Source organism: Prosopis cineraria, unplaced genomic scaffold, assembly GCF_029017545.1.
Source record: "Prosopis cineraria cultivar Desert tree isolate PC_DT_omini unplaced genomic scaffold, ASM2901754v1 PC9, whole genome shotgun sequence".
Classification (NCBI taxonomy): Eukaryota; Viridiplantae; Streptophyta; class Magnoliopsida; order Fabales; family Fabaceae; genus Prosopis; species Prosopis cineraria.
The window spans coordinates 27,209,763-27,232,093 of NW_026555340.1; the positions used below are offsets into that span (position 1 = coordinate 27,209,763).

The 22,331-nt window shown below is 33.2% G+C and overlaps 1 protein-coding gene and 2 long non-coding RNA genes across 4 annotated transcripts; 2 read left to right on the forward strand and 1 right to left on the reverse strand.

Annotated features, from left to right (window-relative positions):
- Positions 1-7,247: 7,247 nt before the first annotated feature.
- Positions 7,248-8,451, reverse strand: LOC129319873 (uncharacterized). Its single transcript, XR_008595543.1, has 3 exons — positions 8,413-8,451; positions 8,082-8,160; positions 7,248-7,902 (listed from the first exon to the last, which is right to left on the reverse strand). It is a non-coding gene; the product is annotated as an uncharacterized LOC129319873 (long non-coding RNA).
- Positions 8,452-8,996: 545 nt separating this feature from the next.
- LOC129319872 (uncharacterized) lies at positions 8,997-12,509 on the forward strand. 2 transcript variants are annotated; one of them, XR_008595542.1, is made up of 4 exons: positions 8,997-9,402; positions 9,528-9,591; positions 10,387-10,536; positions 11,947-12,509. It is a non-coding gene; the product is annotated as an uncharacterized LOC129319872 (long non-coding RNA). The 2 variants fall into 2 exon arrangements; XR_008595541.1 differs by having other exon boundaries at positions 11,951-12,509.
- Positions 12,510-14,552: 2,043 nt separating this feature from the next.
- Positions 14,553-15,392, forward strand: LOC129319871 (protein FON2 SPARE1-like). Its single transcript, XM_054964967.1, has one exon. The coding sequence runs from the start codon at positions 14,846-14,848 to the stop codon at positions 15,206-15,208; it is 363 nt and encodes a 120-aa protein (XP_054820942.1). The 5' UTR covers positions 14,553-14,845; the 3' UTR covers positions 15,209-15,392.
- Positions 15,393-22,331: the final 6,939 nt, after the last annotated feature.

Genomic DNA, 22,331 nt, shown 5'->3' on the forward strand with positions numbered 1-22,331 from the left:
ACTTATACATGGTATTCTACTTTGTTACATATCACAATTAGATAAAACGCACTTCAATTTACAATTCATTTGGATTTTTGAAGCTACCCCAACTCCGTATTCTATTTTCTCTGTTATTTAAATTAGTTTAAACACCCTCCACCGGGGACGGACACAAGGGAGGGCATGCAGGCTCCCCCCCCCCCCCCCAAAAAAAATCACAAATACTAATTTTTGTTTGTAAAATATGCAAAAATTATTCCTCTCCTCCACTTTCTTGTAATGTTTCATTTTTGGCCGCCCCTCATATGTCAACTTCTGGATCCGTCCCTGCTCTTCACCTGCTGCATCCCCCAGGAGCACTTCTTGACCTTTTTCTAATTGAGGGGTCAAACCCCTTAAATAGAGGTCGATGCATAAGAAAGGGGTAAGAGAGTGAGAGAATGAGAAGTAAATAATTAAATTTAGCTTTTAAATGGGGTTTGAATTAAAGTATATTTACGTGACTGCGAAATGCAACATAATTTCATAATGTATTGTGTCTAAAGTTTCTGCTAGTTAGGATAGGACAGACTTAAACATGTGTATCTCTACACTTGTACACCATGTCATATAAAATTTCATTTTTTGTGGTTACCGACAATGTTTTCCCGCGTTCACCTCTGTTACATATTGTAATTTTTTTTGCATTGTTTGTTAGGGTTAATTAGCAAAATTACACCATTACATTTGAGGATTTTCACCCTTTTCTGGAGTTGACGAGCAAAATTGCGTCAACCTATTTTTGGGCAAACATCGAAGATCGGTGACCTTGAATGAATACAAGTATTTTGTACATACAGGAGTAATTTAGTAATGTAATTTGCGTTGGATGAGTTTGTGACTATACTTAGCCCATTCTTGTTTTAAAATATCCATAAAAGATTTCAAAAGGAATTTAATTTTTCTTTTAAAAAAGACGATGAATAAATCCAGTACTTGCTTCTTCTTCTTTTTTTTGCAAAAATCTAGTACTTGCTAAAACAATAAATTTATTTGTCAATTTTGTAACTCTTACTTGTTAGAGATCCTTTTAAAAAATTAATCTTTTCCGAGGACCCTTTATTGACATTCTCCTCTAATTATTTCTTACCGTAATTGTACTTGTTTAAAGGCTCTTTAAGTCGAAAATATATATTAAAAAAAAAATCTCTTTCGATCAAGTAAAATAGAATAACTTTAAATAATATATACTTATTCAGTTAACTGTACTGAAATCATTAACTGTTTAAAAATAAGCTTTATATTTAATAAGATAAGATGGATAAGAGGGACTTATTCAAGTCATGCTAGATTGGGACTATTTAGGAATGAATGCTCGCAAATTTCGATCAAACACAGTAGACCCCAAATGGCTGGAGAGATTCGGTCTAATTTTAGATTAAATAAGGTACACTTATCCACACAATATTGAAAGTCATGGCGCCTCGCATCGCATTTTCCAACCCAGATAAGGCGTGTTTTCTATATCAGTTGCTGAAGCACACTGTAGTTCAGTGCCTCTTGTGTCGATAGCTGTGTATTGTGTCTCCCTACCTTTATGGCTCAGCAATGAGCCTTTTGTTCACGTTTTCCAGAGTCATAGCCATCTTGGAACAATCCCTTTCATGTTCCCCTTTTCAGCATTTGAAGCCCATAAAATCACCCCTCAGGATCACGTGAGGCACTTGACTGAATTCAATTCCTCATCAATATCTTCCATTCTTTTTATATATTCCATCAATTAAATCTATCAAAGAATCTTTTTGTCTTTGTCATGAATATGCCCAGAAACTTATCATCATCTCCAAGCACAGGTCATCTATATACAGCCAAAGCACTTTAATGTTTCAGATACTTGAGTTGATTCTCTTCCTTCGGCATTGAACCAGACCTTAAACTCCAGTGTCATTTATTCAGTGAAACAGATCCTGAACACGCACGACACGGAGAAGCTGAGAAAAAGGAAGAAATGGAATAATTAAAGATGAGTGGCAAAGTTTCTGGTTACATGTTTATGGGTGCTAAACAACAGCCTAAGCAATTCTGAGGGCCCCACTGCAAGAGGAAGAGCTTCGGGCTACATATTGATTTTTTTGACCCTGAGGAATGCTTTACAGACCTAAATCTACCATTGAAGGCAACACAGAACAAAGCTAGTAGCTGAGCCGAGATAGCTCTAAGACTTGGGATAGTGGTTAGTACATCCCTATACTATAACCCTACCTGGTGTTTTCTGGCTGAGCAGAGAACTTTTAGCACGAGAAGCGCTACATAAAGAACTAATGGTTAAATCCTTTTTCAGACATCCGTTTAAAGAAAATATTTGAGGGCAGAGATCTTAACCACTGGGGATCAAGGTCCATAAATCGGCCAAAGTACCACCAGTCTTTAATGTCCTTCTTGTATAATAAAAACACCCACCATCTCCAAAGAAAAAGAGCTGCAAGATACTATTCTCAGGATTAAATCTGCTGCGATCCACGTCAGAAGCCTACCCTGCTTAACAAGAACTTCCTACTCTGTTCAAGTTGAAGGGCTAGGTTGCGTACTGAATCCCGATCTTCTAGATATCCCATGATCTGCGATGTTCAGTAAATGTCTTTCTAGAATCTTAATGAACCTGTGTGGATTGAATCAATAATTTCAACTATAATCACCATCACTATTATTAATAGGAAACTAATCATTCTGAAAACTAATGATTCTGCTTTGCTAAGTGATGTTTTCCAAATTCAAAATGTCAATATAGAGCAACGATTTGTGTGCACGGAAAAAAATTAGAGGTGATATGAAAGGATGAAATTGATTTCAATTTGGTCTTTTTTTCTCAGTCCTGCATTTCGGCCAACAATGTCTACGGTAAATGCACTAACAAGTTATTCCAAGCTATTATCACCATTTATATGTGGATTACTTTCTCCCATCTGGTTCTGGCTTTTAACCACAAAGTTTTTTCTTTTTGGGCCAAAACCACAAAGTCGTTCTTTTTAAACTCTTCCACCCTGAAAAGCTATTGTAGATTATTCTCTTATTGGAAAATCTTGAGAACGAAGGAGATTGAGGATCAAGAACAAGACTAGGAACAATGACTGGTTTGTCATTTTCAAAATTAAGCTCCATATTGGAGCAGGCATTTGCCAATGGATCGAGCTAAAGTTGTGAATGAACCACACTAGAATCAGCAGTGACAGATCAGCCAACTTAGGGCCAGTAAAATTGTGACCATCATGGGTCTGGCCCAATTGCACTAAGGAAAAATTCAGCAGTATTATCTAGTCTTCAATCTTTGATATATTTTCTTTACTAATTTACAATTAACTTTATGATCGAAATAATTACAGGATTAATCCAAGTAAATTATCAAGTTTATAAAATTTACATAAATAGAATCCTAAGTTTCAAAACTTAACATGTTTAAAAAATCACTTTATAAACAAAAATTAAATAAAAACATGTGTATAGAAGCATAGACTTCATACAAGGTAAGATAAGATAACATACAAATGGGATCAAAAAATAAAATAATGATTCTAAAACAATTACGCTACAACATAAAATTGTATGCTGTGACATAAAATGTAGAAGCCCATGTAACAGATTTTTTGACCGAACTTCCAACGCGTCCCAATTCCTCGATTGATATCCAATTGAGGTGATTTCAATATCTACAAAAAGCTTTCTCTGAGCTCTAGCTAATGACACTAGTTCTCACATTCAAATCATTTCTTAGTCAAAAGTTCAATATCAAAATGCAAACTTACCTATCATGCTTTTAAAACATAATTAAGGTGTTCAAAATCACAACAAAGTGTCATAAGCTCACAACCACCCTTAGACCACACTCAATAGACTATATAGGATTCATGCAATGTACCATACTCAACTAAAAATACATATGTCACAAATTCATCACTCAACTCCATAACACATAAAACATGAGGGAGGAGGAATTTCTTATACAAGACAATCATTTTCATCTACTTGTTCCTACTTGTATAAGTAGTTTGGCCCTATATTAGGGTTTACAGTCAAAACTTACTAATCTAGGCACAAAATACACAAGTGTGAGACACTAACGATGCAAATAGTATAAAAATATTCACGGAAATCTTAATTGGCAAGTTAACAATCTTAATACACATAAAACAACATAAAGATGAATATAAAGGATTACTTTACAATCCTATGCCTCAGCATGTTTTCTCAGTCTTAATTCGATGAGCTAGGTCTTGACAAAATTGAGAATTGAGAAGTGAATACAATCACTTAGTAACCAAGTTTCACTTGACTTATACAGTTGCATATCAATTGAAAACAAATGCAATTGATAATAAACACACGCATAAAGCATATATGACAACGGATAATTTTGGTCATAATAATAACAACCATGTGATTAGATTTCAAATACATAATCATATACATATTAATAATGCACAACTTGGGGTTACAATAATACCAACCATGCGTCTCTAATCTGCACCGGATCATAATACTAATAACTATGTGGCCGAGACTAAATGCATGATTATATGCCAGCCTTATACCCTCCTGTTAACTCTAACATGAAATTGGTGGGTATTTGATAACTATGTCCTTCACAGACTAACTTAACCTTCCACTTGTAAGGAGCTATCAAGCTAGGGTTAACTCACTCACTTATGTAATTTGATTCTTTAATACTAACAATCATGGGATGTTGTTCCCTAATCCAGCTTTGTTTTAAATCGGTAGAGACTAGTTAGGTTTAAGTCCCTCATAGAATAAGTGAAAAGGTCCCGAATCAATCATAGAATAAAAGCTACCTCCTAATTTCAATAATCGATGCTAAGGCAAGCTCCTGATTCCAACGATCGTTACCAATATAACATAAATTTAATCAACTACTCCTCTCCCTAAGTGAACTCTCGCCAATGATTATGTTATGCATGTATGTCATATATGTATATGCATTTTAATTAACCATTCATATCATGAATCTATATATCCATGCTCACAACCAACTCACTGCACATACCAACTAGTATATAATCACGTTTTCTCATTCATCATCACTAGTAGCATGTATATGAATATACATATAATTTACAACAATAATACATCACCAACCATGCTAAATTTGCATCATGAGTTTAAAAATATTAAGCATATTTCAAATCAACCATTTTAACAAATAATCAATTAACATTTGATTATATAAACTAAGTTTCTCTCGATTACATCAAATCTTTGAGGGGTCAAAAGTTTATCCCTCAATAAAAGTTTTTCACAAGCTATACTAAAGTTTGAATAGTGTATAAGATGATTCATTTACAATTATTTATACCATTTATCATTAAAATCATCATAAACACTTTTCCAACTTCCATTAATCAACACTTTAATTACCCAAAATTTTAATAGCTTGTACTTAAGCATAACCATTAGGTTTATTAACTTCCATTAACTCCATTTACCTTCCACTAACTTAAATAATTACTAATATAACATCAAACAATCCAAAATCACACTTTGATAGGGTTCATCCAAAATGGATGACTCAAATTTACAACCTTGTAAAAACGTCTAAATTATGTATAAAATATTTAAACAACTCCTATTAGTCCCATTTAAATTAATGAATTTGAACCTGTAGCCTTAAATTTGAAAATCATCATTTCCCAACTTTAAATCTCACTTACAAAATGTGTAGAGAAAGAAGAAGAGATAAAGAAGGCATACCTAGGTGAAACCAAGCTTTAAACACCTTCAAAATATTCAAGAATTGATGTCCTAACAGAGAAAATACTCTCTTAGTTGCCCCCTTCTATTTCACGTCTCACTCTTTGTTTTTCGAATTGATTTCGCATTTTAGAAAAAAAAATTGGTTGAGGAAATTATACTGTAGCATAAATTTTTATGCTGTAGCATAACGCACAATAAGCTAAAAATTAATTTCTCTCTACAATTTGAACTCGGGTGACCCAATTCACTTTCGAATTCAATTCAAAAGCTAAAACCAAATTTAATAGCTATCTCTAACTATTCTCAAATCCTATTATACTTAAATTTTTATAATTACCTTTCATTAGATTAATAAATTATAGAAAAAATTTTGGAATGTTACATTTAATAGATAAAGATGCAATCTCTAGAGATGTCTTCGAAGGAGGATGACCTTTTCTTAAGAACTAATAATTGGTATCCATTAAACATTAAGCAAAAGTTTTTTTTTTTGAAAAAGACACAATTAGCCTTAACTCTACTAGAAGTATAAATTGTGAGATTTGAAATAACTTCTATGATCATACGCTGCACTATTGCTGAAAGGGAAGTAGACAGAGTGAGCAGAATCGTAACCTCAACAAGTCGCCTATTTCCGGTCATTCTATTTCGCATACAAGTGACAAATTTCTAACCCATTTATAAACAACGATGCGATATATTAATTTCATTGAGGTTGACCTCTTATATTTGTGGGATATTTAAAAAAAATGGCAAATAAAGAATTAGTCAGAAGATAACATTGACTGTCTTAAATTCTTCCCTTTTTTGCGTGAAACTATCTTAAATTGTCCTTCAGTAAATCATCATCCATTCCATACATAACATTGAATGCTTATATTGAAGCGACTCATTATATTTGCAGTTGCATGTTTAGATGCCACTTGGTTCAGTAAGAAGCTCAAAAAGAATCAACACAACTATCTTTAAGTTCACCTTGTCGGGCATGTTTCCTATCCCTTTCTTTTTCCTCTTTTATTCTTTGGCATGGAATTTGAAATTACGAAGCTGCTCCAACATTTTGTGAAAATTGAGTGTACTCATTAAAGCAAAGGGCTAAAGAGTACAAGCAAGTCACAAAGGACCTGAATAAAGCCTCAGATCTCAAATGTGCATGCAGTAAGCATCCACCAAACACGTGACTTTCAGATCTATAAATCTGATGTGCTTCTAACTGCACTATCCACGCAATTTACACATCAACTGGCGATCAAAATCCAACTATATAATGGCAGACTTGTAGAGTTGTATTAGCTAACAAAAAAAGGACCGCATACACGTAGAACCCTTTTAACTTTGAGTTACTGCTAGAATTTTGGATTTTCCAATAATCTCTTTAAACCCAAAATGAAAAAGGAAAAGAAAATCAGACGTTAGTCATCATACCTCAAGAAAAATCCACATTAATCAATAACACGTACATGCTTAAAAAAGAAACGGCATAGAAATTAAAGGCATGCCATCTTGAAGCTATATTAGGGATATGTAGTCTCGCAGTGAATGAAAAGGTTGGAAACCAGAATACTGACTTTGCAAAACATAGCCAAACCAGCTCAGTTAGCATATGGATCTGTTTACTATTCTATTGTCATGCCAACCTTCAGCACCACTATATTGGGCAATAGGAAATGCAATTTTTCGAAATGAAGTCTTCTGTGCCTTCTCCATCCAATAGTAAATACGACAAATATAACATTCTAGACCTTCAGAGGAGCAGCCTGGTGCAAGAATCTCCCGCTATGTGCTGGCCCCCACTTTAGGTCTAAAGCAATCAGTCTTACCTTGTGTTTTTGCAAAGGTTGTTGTCACCCCTAAAACATTCTAGAGCCATTCCAACATGTGCCTGCCCTTGAGAATACAATTTTAACCTCATAACTGGTCATTTGCTCTTATTACCAGCGACAACTCTCAAGGAAGCTATTCTTTTCACTCAAGAATGAATTAATGTGTTGTGGTAATTTCTTCAAAATGAGCAGGATATTCCAGTGATCATGTGCAAATTTGGTGCAAAATTAGTTCAACTTCTTAAGTATTTCTACTCTACATACAATTGTTGTACTCAAATCAGCTACAGTTGGAGCAAATTTTGTGAGAAGGGAAGGCCGGACGAACATAATGAGCACTTCGGCTAAGCTCTTTCTGAAAACATTCATCATAAAGGTCAGAATATATACTTAATTTAATGCCGTGAGGACCTACTGGAATCAAATGCAAAACCTCCATGAGAAATGCAAGCAGGAGACTACGTTCCAAGCTGTTAAATGTCAAGTAAATAACTAAGTTCATGAAGAAGAAAGAGTACAGACAGCAACTACAACCTCACGAGTAAATTTGGAAGTTGGAACCAATCTCCAGCGCCATAGTTTCGAAGTCAGTGTTCATGTACCTGCCAATTCCCTGCGGAGATAGGCATCACCTTAACATTTGATTGGGTGATCTCTTAACTTCAACGCGAGATCAACACTACAAAACCTTCTTTATAACTTTGCGCTATAGCAGATAGTAATTTAAAAACCATTACATAAAATCCTAACCACGATTTACTTCTAACAAGTTACGTAAAATGTGGAAGACGAATCCATAACCAATACGCCTCAACAAGTCGATGGAATGCTAAAATAGGTTTCGGAGATTAGCAAAATTGTCTACCTTTCTTTACCTGAATAGCTGAATTCAAACAGAGTGATATATGTAAACCCCATAATTCCAACTTAGATGCCTCCACTTGTAGGAAGATTGAGGCACCAAGAACAGAGGAGCAAGGTGTCAAGAGTGTGTAATAAACAAACTTCAGACTTCAGAGAGGACTTTATTCTCAGGGAAGGAATTCACTAAAATTAAAAATGAAAAAAATATCAATCAAAAATTATTTATTATCAAAATTAAAATGAATACTTATTTATATCAATTAATTTTTTATTAATAAATATTTATTTAAATTTTAACATTTCATTTTAAATTAATAATTATTTATTTAAATTTTAACAATAATTAATTTTTAATTGATATAAATTTTTTTAACAATTCTTTATCATTATTTTTTCATTGAAAATAGCATTTCTCATCACAGCATTGTTCGATAAAGAAACTCTTCTGCTGTGAAATAAACTCTTCACGTTTTTTATAAAATATGATGTAATCACTTTATATCGCAATTTATATTTCATATCAAAATACTGTTTTCTTTTTTACGTGAATAGAACAAACGGTACTTCAATGAGACAAAAAAATATTCTTCCGCACTATGTTGAATGTAGTTTCACTTTACATGATTTTGATTTTGAGTGATTCTGCTTAGGTTGGTCAACTGGCGGCGAGGGCCTTCTATGATTAGTTGATAACCTAACAAGTGAGGGAGATAACCGAGCCAAAATGCGTCGAAGTAACGATATTTTCGCTTGTGAAGACCAGCTTTCGGTCCCTTTGTTGAAAGTATCACAGCAGAAAGCGAGATTTGTAATTATTAAACAAACTAAACAGGTAAGAATGAAAGATTTTGTGAATTTGATGGGAAGAAAAGCCCTAGAAACATAAAAATTCGTCATGGAAGCCGGTAATGAGAGCCTCGCCAGTTGATTGACAAAGGACATCAAATTACACACAAGACAGATCTATTGATCAAGCTCCTGAGAGTGAGAGGTAATTATTTGGCTCTGTCTATGCAGCATTATTTTGGCGTATTCTTGTTGACAGTTCTAGGCCAATAAACACAAGTAGATGTTTCCCTGGGCAATATTCTGATTTATGAATTATGATATAACCAGGAAGCACAATAATAACTTCTCCGAAGTCGAACAAGTTGCAGGGTGAAGTATCAAGTCTTTACATGTATGTCTACTGTACATCTAATAATCACTTTTGTCTAATGTAACTAATTGCCCTATTGGATCTTTCTTTCTCAACAACAACCTCCCTGTTGATGAAAGCAGGACACTAATATCACCCTACAGTATTTCAAGTTCGATATTATATTTTTACTTTAAATGCCCACTTTTGTCTATGTGGATTGCTGTTTATCCATGCCTTTAAAACTATTTATTTTTTGTTTCTTACTAGAAGCTTCCATTTCCAGGACTTCAGTCTCACTACATGTTAAATTGTCAAAAAGACCCTAAAATCCGATTTTGGATTATCGCTTGTCTAGTCTTTTAAACTCTTTGTTCGCAGAGCTAGAAGGATTCGAAACTAGTTTATATGTAAAATTTCAAATCACAGCTTAATGTTATGATTCTGTGTACAGTCATCTGCACCTTTGCTTGGATCACTTGATAGCATGTTTCTTTAAGCATGATAATCGATCTGCTTCTGCTGGTGTTTTGCAATATTTGTCAGCCTTTTTGAACCTTTCTAGATTTTAAAGAAGAATTAATTAAGTTTAGCTTATGTACGAGGCTTTCTTTTTACCAGTTTCTTTCTGTTTTCTTCCTTAAATTTAAAGTTCTTTTTTAACACAAGTGCTGCATACTAGGCTGCGTCATGGTTCAAATTTTTAAATTTCCAGAAGACAAAATGTGATTATTTTTATCACTTGTCACTGTTAATTTTAGTATCACTTGTTAGTGATAGTATAAAAGCGAGCACTTCTTTTCTTCATTTGTTATATGTTGTTTGGTTTTCTCACAGACAACAAGAGATTCCAAAACGTGTAGTGCTGCTGTAGCTGCTACCACTAGTGGTCAACAGGCAGCCAAAGAGGGATAAGAGAACGTAAGGTGCTCAAAGAAGAAGGTCAAGCAGCACAGGGATTCTTACTGTTATCTAGATTATGAACAGGTCAATCTCTTCTCACATTTTACAAAGGATGTAACTTAATAAATGATGCATTGGAGCAATATTATTTTGCAGAGTGACTCAACCATGCTTTTGAATCATTTGGCAACCAAATTCTGTGCCCTTCATTTCTAGAAATTTTTATGGTGGTTGTTCCAAATATTTGAAGCGAGTGGACACATTTCCATGTACATTGCACAAAGTTTAGGAACTGAATCGAATGTTCATAATTAGGAAACACTATGCTTTGCTGTAAATTTTATTATATATATATATATATATATTGGTATATTGATTAGGCATAGACCGCACTTCATGAAGTTGAAAGATGAATTAGAGAACAAGAAAACCATAAAGAATATGTATGCCAAAACTATAGAAATAGGATTGATACAAAACTTCAAATCGACTATAGTTAATATACTTTGAAGATGAGGACTTCCATTGTGAAAGTTGTACTGGGAGAGATGGAGATGATAGGCCACAGGATACAAAGTTAACAGATGTGATTCAAGAGATTTTTTTTTTTTTTGGGGGGGGGGGTTCCTAATCATGATTTTCCCTTGCTTTTTGTTTTCACTTTTGTTTGATGGACTTCATAGTTCATACAGTAAATAATCAGTGATTATCAACTTATCATTGTGTTTAGATTTGTTAATTTGATTATGGATTTTACTGTTGTCTGCTTAAGCCTGGAAACTTACTGATCGATATGATTTTTAGCAGAGGAAAATTTGCCTTGTAATTACTTGGTCATGGGATCTGTTCATAAATTTAATAAGCTGAGAGGAAAACGTGGAATGGTTTGTTAAATAAACCATTTGTAGGACCTATTTCATTCCACCTCATTAAAATCGCCATATGTCACTATCGCTTCAATAAAACTACTAGTCTGGTTCATTAAGATGACAGCTGGAGCAACAATTAATTTGACATTCTGATAATGAGATTTGTTATTCTTCTTTGGAGAAGGCTGTGTGGCCAAGACTGCTTAAACTTTTTTATATATACTTTAAATTGAAATATTAAATACACCAATACATATCTACACTGCATATTTGAACGAATTATGTTTAATTAATTAACAATGGCTCTTTTCATTGTCATGAAATTAACAGTATATGTATACAATTTTATCCCCAGGATTGACAATTTCAGGTATTTGTATGCATCAAACTGTGTTTTGCGTTCTTAGAATACTAAAATGTGTCATGGTTCATGCACTTCCAGATGTAACTGGAAGCAACAGTTGATACGTACAAAAAAAAAAATGGAAAGAATATAATGACAATGGGGTAGTCTAGCTTGGGATTTCTTGTTTCAGATTCTTGAACTTCATTCAGCAGCATTCTTAATTGCTTTAGACTTAGTTGAATTTGCATTGGATTATTTATTAACATCAATAAATTCTAGCTAGGTTACATCACAAGTCCACCGGGGCCCTCCATGAATTTGCCAGAGTGCTCAAGCTTGAGATCTCAGCCTTGGTTCTGTGTGTTCCTGGTAATGCCCATGTGAACTTTAAACTGGTTTTTGCTGATTTAAGTTTGTCAACACACAAATTCTAACTGATTCTATAACACCATCCGTAGCCACTGTTGTCCATGACAATTAATTGCAGGTGGTGACCTGACTGCTTTAGTTGTATCTGATTCAAACATGAAACAGGATCTAGTAATGCGTTCATACTATCAAGCGCAGCACTACATTTTAAATACTACTGTAAAACATCTCACATCCTGTTGTTTCACCTTATCTATATCATGTGGCTCGTGAAAGATTATACCTAGGCCCATGTGGAATGAAAAATATTACATTTGTACCACAGGAATTTGTGGTTTGAGTTGTTGAAAACTTGTAGCCAATCAACCAGGGGAAAAGTAAGACTCTTGGAAAGGTCATGCTGCACCATGCATGAGAATGTTTTGGTGTGATTTGAATGATTATGTTTGTACCTCTGGTTTTTGTGGGATAAACTGTGCAGGGCAAAAAAAAAAAAAAAAGACTCTTTGGGTGGTTATGCAGCATGCTGCACTAAGTTGGATGGTGGATGTGTTCATGGTTTTTTTTTTTAAAAAAAAAGATTATTGGTCTCCAGAAAAGAAAAGAAAGAGGAATTTGGTTGGGGTTGACTTTTAATGATGAGTTGGTAATAATCTATTTTCATGATACTGTACAGCCAACAACTCTATTTGAAACTTTGCATGACAGGACCCAGGAGGAGTGTCCAAAAGTAGTGCAAATTTTTATTGTGGGCACTATTCACCAATTGGTTAAACGCATTGGAAAGCTCCATGTGAAATTTTGCGCCCACCAATGGAGAAAATGGCGAATCCATGAACCATCCATCTACTTCTGCAATACCCCACTCACGGACTTCCTTCCCATTTTGCTATGGCCATCAAAAAAGTCATTGTCCATTTCTGTTAAAGCGGAAAGAAAAAGTAATAGTCAGCAATTGAGCCTGCTGCCATATTAAAAATTATTAAGATATTGAAATGTGAGTGAGCTTGAATTGGTATGGAATGTTTGTCGTTAAATAAAATTAAGTTTAATAAATAATAATTAATATATAATGAAGTAAAATGGTTCATAAATTTTGAATTTTGAAATTTTAAGTTAAGATATAAAAATCTTTCTCACACATGCGCAGAGTCAGATAACTAACTTGTTGCCAATGAAGCTTATAATTCCGGGCCACTTCAACGTGTAATTGGTCAAAAGACGATGGATTCCTTCAACAGGAATAACCTACCATTTGGAAGTTATATAGTTTCTCTGTCTCCTTTTCTGATAAAGATGGATTGGAATTTATCGCATCCTTTACTATGTAAGGTGGAGAAACTTGAGGTGAGGACATGCACTCTACAGAGGCAGCATGCTTCCGTTGTTCAATCGTCACGCAAATCAGCAAGTGATTAATAAGTAATTGATATTAATAAGCCAGTCAGAAATCTACTCTTACAAGGTATCTGTAGGAACAGCTAGGTTTCAAGACTTTCATCTATTCAATCTTACGCGTGAATCAAAGCAAGGGGGAAAAATATAAACTTTTCGTTTCAAAGAAGCCTGTGAAAGAGTGTAATTGAAGAAACTGGATAGTGTTTTTCTCCTATGCAACTTTATCAAGTTCCAATGCGTGAAATGGCAGTCTGTAGTTTAGATAATTAGAATAGATCATATGGTTTTTAATTTGACATTGATATATGCTTATTCAATGCCAGCTTGATAATGCCAAGTCAAACCCAATAGTTAAATGACTGTGAAACCCCAAAAGAGAAATTTGGAAACAAAAGAAAAAAGATATTAATTTCATTAACATTAAATTAAAATGTAAAGTCGGTCAATATACTTCGAAAATTCAAAAGTCAAAATACTTCGCAAGCCTCTCCTTTCTGCCGACTGTACAATAAGATAAAGATACCATAGCGTGCGTTTGTATAGAAGACCTCAGAAAGAATTTCAATTTTTCTGCATTTTTTTCTCTCCAATTGTATTGCTCTGTTTTAATTACTCCACGTAGATTTCAGTTTCATAGTAGTAGCGGTTTAGAAACTTCAGTATTAACTCATGAATCAGATTTCATGAAGATCCCACCAAATTCTACAAGAAAATGTACCTTTTCAAGACGTCCTCTCTCGCTTTTTGTGTCCCACACAGAAGAAAGACTCGTCCACAAGCTTCATTTTCACTGAAAACAATACACCAAATCTCAAAATACACTAAACCCTTATTTCACGAAGAAAATAGAGTATGTAACTTGAATCAGCCCCCTAACTTAATGGTTCAAAGAAACACACTACCTAACACTGGACTTTGCTGGCTTTAATGACTTAATCAATTGCTTAAACTTGTGATATTGTAATTAGATTATTCGAAATATATGTACGTGGCAGGTATAATAATTTGTATGAGTAGGCCTACGGGACGTGCCCACAGGCCCTTGTCTTGCTCAAGAGAGTCGCACACATAGCCATTATATAAAACAAGGTTTGACAATCTGCTCTTTATGACCATTTGGTTCCTTGAACGCAAAGGAAGCTTCATTGGAAGAAGAATGCTCGACAATTCTTGCCTCCTCTCCGCATCTACTGCTTCTTCCATCTTCTCTCTCTCTCTCTCTCTCTCTCTCTCTGTGATCTGATTAAATAAAGAATCAAAATTCGCGGACTTTCATTTACCTTCCTATTAATTTCTTCAGTTTGCGAGACCACCACCTTCAAATCTCTCTCCCTCACACTCTATTCTCCATGCAATCTTTGTTTTCTTCTCTTTGTCGTCGTCTCATGTATTGTCCTTCTTCTTCATCAGTATGAACATGATCCTCAGATTCCGACATGTCCTAGTTTCAATTCTCTGGCTTTTCCTGGTTCTGATCATCTTCCGTGGCTGGCTCAGCTTCGCTCCCTCCAACGTTGGTGTTGTCGACTACCGCAACGACGTCGGTGCGACCACCCAGTTACTGTCTGCTCTGAATAGGAATAGGAAACTATTGGCCTCCAAATTTGACTTCACCCCGTTTGTCCATCGCCGCCACCATCACCGTCGTCACCACCACCACCACCGGCGGAGTCACACGACGGCGCATCCTCCGCCGTCAGAAGGGCAGATTGATCCGCGTTATGGTGTCGATAAACGCCTTGTGCCTACTGGTCCGAACCCATTACACCATTAACGAAAAGGTTCACGTTATATATGCCTCTCTTTTTCTTCTCCTCCATTCTTCTTCTTCATGTAATTTTGTGTATTCATTAAAAGGAAAAATCATGTAGCAATAATTTGTGAAATGTATACATACGATTTGCTCCTTAATTACGTTCTTTGCAAATTAACAAAGTATATATATTTGCTCTGATAAATGCGTGCCTATCGTTCCGTTATTGTACGGTGATGTAAGCAAAAGAGTCCAAATTTTCCGGTAAAACACTCTGATCATCAACTAGTTTTTCAATTTCTTTTCTTTTGGCAGTATGTATCCATATTATTAAAATGAGAAGATTAATTAGTATAATATTGTCGTGTTAATTAGAGGGATGAATTAATTAGGAGTAGTTGCGAGGGCACGGCACGGCAATTCCCGGGGAGGTTAACAAAATAACAAGAAATGTGGAGGAGACAGCCCATTTTGATATTGAGATTGGTTATGATATGATAGGGACTAATTTGATAAAAATATTAAATTGGGGATTATATTCCTAATAACAATGACATTGTTTTAAAAGGGTTGACTTTAAAGAAACCCGGATCAATGAAACACGCATTATACATAGGATGCTCACGTGGGTCTTTGCTGTAATTGTTTTTTTTTTAATTATTTTCATTTCATTATGTTATTATTATTTATCTTCCCTCTCATCTGGGATTTCTTTTTGGACCTTAAAAACGTTTTGTTTTTGTTTTTAATTTGGGGGAACTTTTAGGTCTGGATAGCTTGAGTTTTGCTTCAAGTTATCAAGCACGGGTGGGTATTTAGTTTAGTGGAGTTTAACTACTACGATATAGAATATACTCTCCTCAATGTGTGTGTGGTAACATGTGGTTGAAGCTTGTTGGAGATGAAGCAGCTCATGACCCTTTTTCACATTGGAATTTGACTTAATGTCCTTTGACCTTTTTGGTGGAGCAGTTATGCGCGTGGTTTATAATCTTAGGCCTTGTTTGGTATAAGGTATTGAATTTTATAGGATTGGGATTGGGATTGGAACTGGAATTGGGGCTGGTATTGGGATTAGAAACAAGTTTTAAAATTATGTTTGGTATAACATGGGATTAAAAAAAAAAGACTCAAGTTTAACCCAAAAAAATAGCTAAAAGACAATATTGCCCTCATCTCCATTATCATCCTCTCTCTTTCAGAAACCCTCACCTCCATCCTCTTCCACCGTCCTCAATGTCATTGGTGTGGTGGGGCGAGCACGTCTGCCGTCGCTGGGAGGTCCAGAACAAGATTCTTGCCTTTCCTCTGTTTCACGCGACTAATCGTTCGTCCTTGCCAGTTGCTGTTAAGCTTGTTCTTCCATCACCGTCGCTGTCGTCTACCACTGTAAGGAGTTTCGTTCAGGTCGCGAACTCTCCTGTCTCTGTGTTGCTGTCGATCCGTGCCCTCCCTGTCTCTGCATTGTGGCAGTTCTCTTCCGTCGTCGTTATGGCGGTTGTCTTCAGTAGCCGTCGTCTCTGCGTTGCAAGGTCGAGGATGATGGAGGAGATCCGTGTGAGATGATGGAGGAGTAAGCTGACTGGGCAGGTTTTTGATGAGGGCATTTCAATCATGAAAATTTCAATCCCAAGATTGAATTTGCAATACCAGGGGGGAGGTGGTATTGGGTATTCCCACCAAGATGGGATTGGGTTTGGGAATAAATTTGTCATTACCACCTACCAAACATAAAAGCTTGGTATTACTCAATCCCAAACCCAGTCCCACTTAGCCAGTGCTGCGTACCAAACGAGCCCTTAGGCTTTTCGAATTTGATTTGAGAGATTCGGGCATGTTTGAATTTTGCTTTTAAAAATTATTTTATGTTTTTTAAAAAATAAAAAAATTATTTAGGTTAGTATTTTAAAAATTGTTCTTATTTTTTATTTCTAAAAAGAAAAAGAGAATAACTTAGAATTATTTTTAATTTTAAAATTTTAAAGCACATTATAGTTAACTACTACTCCCTCTGTTAAAAAATGTAAGACATTTTTTGAGGAGTTGAATGTTCAAAAATATAAGATATTTTTATTTTTTTGAGAAATAATTATTGTCTTCTTTTCAAAAGTGCTCCTATTGATAATGACTTTATATTTATTATAGTTTGTTTAATAATACTAAGTATGAAAAAATAAGATTAATTTAAAGTAGGTAAATATTTTATTGAGAGGTGAAATTCGATTAAAAATACCTTATATTTTTTAATGTGGAAAGTATAAATTACCTTTGGCTATGGTTAACGAACTATTATTTGTCGTCAGCATTAATTATAGACTACCACCAATGTTGTTGCTTTTTTAATTCTAAAATAGTTTTTAAATTAACATAATAAAACATATTCTTATTTTTTTTGTTTTTAAAAAATATTTTTTTGAAAAATTGGTTCACAAAATAGTTTTAAAAGCAAAAATATAACGAACCCAGATAAAACCTTATGCGCTGTATTTTTCAACTTTTCCATTTTTAATTTAAAACCTCTTTTTTTTTTAACATTTCAAACATTGTTCTTACTATGATCTTTTAAAAAAATAAATTATATATTCATACTTGACATGTAGAAAGATTTGCTATTCTCTAAAGTTTTCTAGACAGCGATGGTGTTGGAGCCTATTCTTAACTATTTGGTTGAATTATGACGCGGATCGTGGAAACTAGCAAAATGGATACGCCACACCACTTTGAGTGGAGCATGTTAGTCTTAGGACTGTATAAAAGTAATAAAAATCAGTCCACAGACATATTCCTTCAAAGTTCGAACAAATCAAGATTAGAGTACAAAGTGCAAGGCAGGGGCTAGGGCTTTGGTACACTGAAAAAATTGAGAATGAGAGCAAAGTTGAGTGAGTGGTTGAGACGCTAAGTGCTATTGAGTAACACTGTTGAGGTGTCTTTTCGATCAAAGTGCAAAGTGTAAGGTAGGATTAAGACTTTTTTTCTAAGGCTTATTAATTAATAATTTATAAATTAATTTTAATTATATTAAAATAATTATATAGGACCAAACCGGACCACTTAGTCCAGATACTTGGTCTCTAATCTGGTCTTACTCGAAAAATCAGTCCTGTCTTTTTGATCTTTTTGATCCTATAGGACCAGCATTTTACAGGATTGGACAAGACCGGATTTTCATAAGTTAGACTGGACCGAACGAGACTAAGAGACTTTTGCACAGCCCTAATTAGTCTGCACACCCATCTCTTAGAAATTTGAAAATTATTTAGCGTCCTCCAACTTAGTTTTCAAAAGTAATATTTGATTCAGAATATAAGTTATTTATATTTTTTTAAAAAAATTAATCTTTTAATCCTTCAACTTTTAACTCACTTTTAAGTTATTTATATTTTTTTAAAAAAATATAATTTTTTATCTATAAACTTTTTTCATTGCAATCTCTAATTTTTTTTATTAAATCAATAATTAATAAAAAGTTTAAGAATTAAAAAATTATATTTTTTTCTAGTCATTCGTTTGAAAACATCCATGCATGTTTTTTTTAAAAAAAAATTTAACTCTATCATTTTCTCATGTAAGTTACATATTATGCTTTGAAAACCTATACATACATACATACATACATACATATATATATATATATTAATAAGATTAAATTGAAAACAACGGAGTTTTTTTAAGATTAATAATTAAATATTTAAATCAATATTCTTTCTAGATTCTAGAATCGTGAATTATTTAAAATTATCATATATTTTTGATTAAAGAGAGAATAAGAAAAAATTAATTTTGATTCGAAAAAAATATGTAATACTTTCGCCGGGTTAAAAATAATAACTAGTGTTTTTTTTTTAAATAAGAATTATTAGAGCATCATCCTTCTTCACCTGCATAAACTGAAATTTAATCTTCCTTGGAAAAATACTAAGGCTTTGGAAAGAGACGAAAAAATTATCCCATAAATCGTATATATATATACTTTTTTTATTTAAAAATATAAAATATTTTTTGAGAAGTTGAATGTTTAAAAATATAAGGTATGTTTAATCTTTTAAAGTATTATCATTGTCTTTTTTTCAACAGTGCCTATTGACAATGACTTTATATTTATTGTAGGGTGTTTAATAGAAATAAATATAAAAAATATAATTATTTTAAAAATAAATAACTATTTTATTAAAAGATAAAATTTAATTAAAAATATTTTATATTTTAAAATGAAGAAAGCATATACATATATAACTTAACTGGGAATGAGAAAAGGGCGAAAACAGGAGTTTGCTTGTTGGACTCCAAATCAGATTCAACTCTCAAGATTCATACATCCACCGGTAATACTGGAATGGGCACTCATAATGTTTTGCTTTTTGGTCGGTTTTGCCGGTGCCCTTCACCTGCTGATAAAGTATACTTTTAACTTGATTTCAATATGATTTTGCCCTTCACAATTAAAATTATTATCAATATTTATATTCTTAGTTGATTGTTATCACAACAGATATTTTGCCAACCTACCCACTCCTCTCGTTCTATTTATAAATTATTTTTAATATATTTTATTAATATCAATAAAAACTTTAAACTTTATTTATTTTATCTAAAAATTTAATAAATTTTTAATTTTATCTTTATTAAATATATATATATATATATATTAATAATATATTTTTCCTTTCAGCATCGATGAAGGATAAACAAGAAAGTTTGTGGTAAAAATTTAATGCTGTAATTTATAAAAAAAACCAGAAATATTCCCCCCCCCCCAATCATATAAAAGAGATATCATGTAGCAGTGTCTCTTGAACTGATTTCTAGAAAATATTTTCACTTGGCAATCATAGAAGTACTGTCCAACACTAAATATGTACATATTTTCGAGCAGAATTTTTTAATTATACAAACAGTTAAGAATTATGATTTCATTAATTACCAAAAAAAACACTTTTAGGTTGAATGGACCAACCAATCACACTACAGGGGTAAGCATAAGCAAAGCCGCCGCCCCCCCCCCCCCTTTTTTCCTGTTACGGGCTCGTGATTGCCAGAGACCCAAAATATTGGGATGGGCCTAACCAATTAAAACTTAAAAGTAAACAATTGTTGGATCCATTAAGATTCAACGGTAGAACAATTTCATTCCTGCATTTTCAAGCAAACACTAATCACCACGCTTTCTTTGGTAAACAGAAACCGTCCTCGTTGCTTTGGAGGGGAAAAAAAAGATATTCAATGTTCATAATGACATTATTATTTATGAATTTTATATCTTAATCACTTTTGTTGATAAAGATAAGAGAATTTCTTGCAAACATATTTACTAATTTATTTAGTTTCGAGAATTAAATATCTTGTGAACTAATAATTGCAAGGAAGTAAACCAATACTTGACTTCATTAAGCTTCGTAGATGCGGAACGATTTCATTATTTTATTTGCAAGCAAACACTGATCACCGTGGTTTCCATGGTGAATATAAACCCTCCCTTTTGCTTGAAAAGAGAGAGAGAGAGATATTCAATATTCATATCGATGATGGCACTAGTTAAATTGTCTGATATATAACTAACAATGCTAATAAGAATACTAACATCTTTAAAACAAAATAAATTAACAATTTGAATTAGCAAAAGATTAACGGAGGAGGCGATTACTCTCTGACAGACTAATTTGACAACAATACTTATCAACGAAAAGTGATTTCCAAACATCATGGATCAAGCCTTTAACTTATGCATCAGCATCATGCCCTAATTTAAAACTATTAGTGTCGTGTCATCGTTTTTTGGGCATATTTAAAAATAAGATGATTAACATCGCAGATGAAAAAAATTATAGAGACCTATAACATTATAACATTAAAAAAATATAGATATATAAGTACCAATAACAAGCAACAATAAAACCATACAACCCGCAATAGTAATGTTCGCCTAAGAAAGGTTTACTTTGCGCGACACCATGGTGACTGCCAGAGTGCTTTCAAACTCATTCCTGACTCAATGGCCAATCGAGTTCGCTCATAAAACTCACCTCCTGTTCCCGATGAATCCCAGCCAACGTCGTCCTTCACGTGTTCAAACCTGCATCATCCAAATCCCTAGGGACCAAGTCCTCCGGTTCCCCCGTCAAAGAATACTCGCCGGATCGAACAATACGATATCGAAAGAACCGCTGGAATCCCTGTTGCTGCCGCTGCTGACTGATCAGCATTATTTTCGTCATCCTTATTAAAAGTTAATAAGATTTAAAATTTTAAGATAAAATTAATGAATTTTTTTTACTTTGATAAAAATATATTAAAATTGATTTATAAATAAAATCAGGAAAATATTTTTTAATTTAATCATCAATCAAATTAAGTTTGATTTGCTAAGAGGTTATGAATATAAATTTAAAGGTTAATATATGATTTAGACCTTAAACTATAAGTTTAAGGACAATTTAAACCTTAAAGTTTAAAAATATGTATTATGAACCCTAAACAATTAAAGTTGGGGCAATTTTGTCCTTACTGTTAACTTTTAACAAGTGTCCGTAAAATTTATTTAGAAAAAATTACACTTTAAACTCTAATTTGAAGAATGTTTGTTAAAAGTTAACAGTAAGAGTGAAATTGTCCTAATTTTAATTGTTTAAAATTCAGAATACACTTTTTTAATAGTTAAGGGTTCAAATCGCTTATGAACCTATAATTCAAAATTTAAATTACATATTAACCCATGGTAATATTACAAATTTCTCAAGATATAAGAAGGAGAAATAAAAAAAGGTAAATAATGATGATGATGAATCTATATAAAAAAAGATTGTAGATTGTAATTATGAGTAAAATAATTTTTGGTGAAAATTATGGTGGGTATGAATAAGAAGATATCAAGTTAACTATTTTTGTTCTTGTTGGGTGGAGTTTTAATAGGCTATCAACGATAGCAAAAGGAGCGTGACATAATCTTTTATTATAAGTGCAATTTCATATTTTTTTCTATTTGTTCTTTGACGTAATAGAATCTTATAATAATATCGATTAAAAAAAATTATCATTCTTTGTTAAAAAAATCTAAAAAAAATTACTCTTTGTATATTTTTTTCTCTGTCTCTTTATTTATCATAAAAATATTTAGTTTTGTTTTATGAATTTTCATCTTCATAAA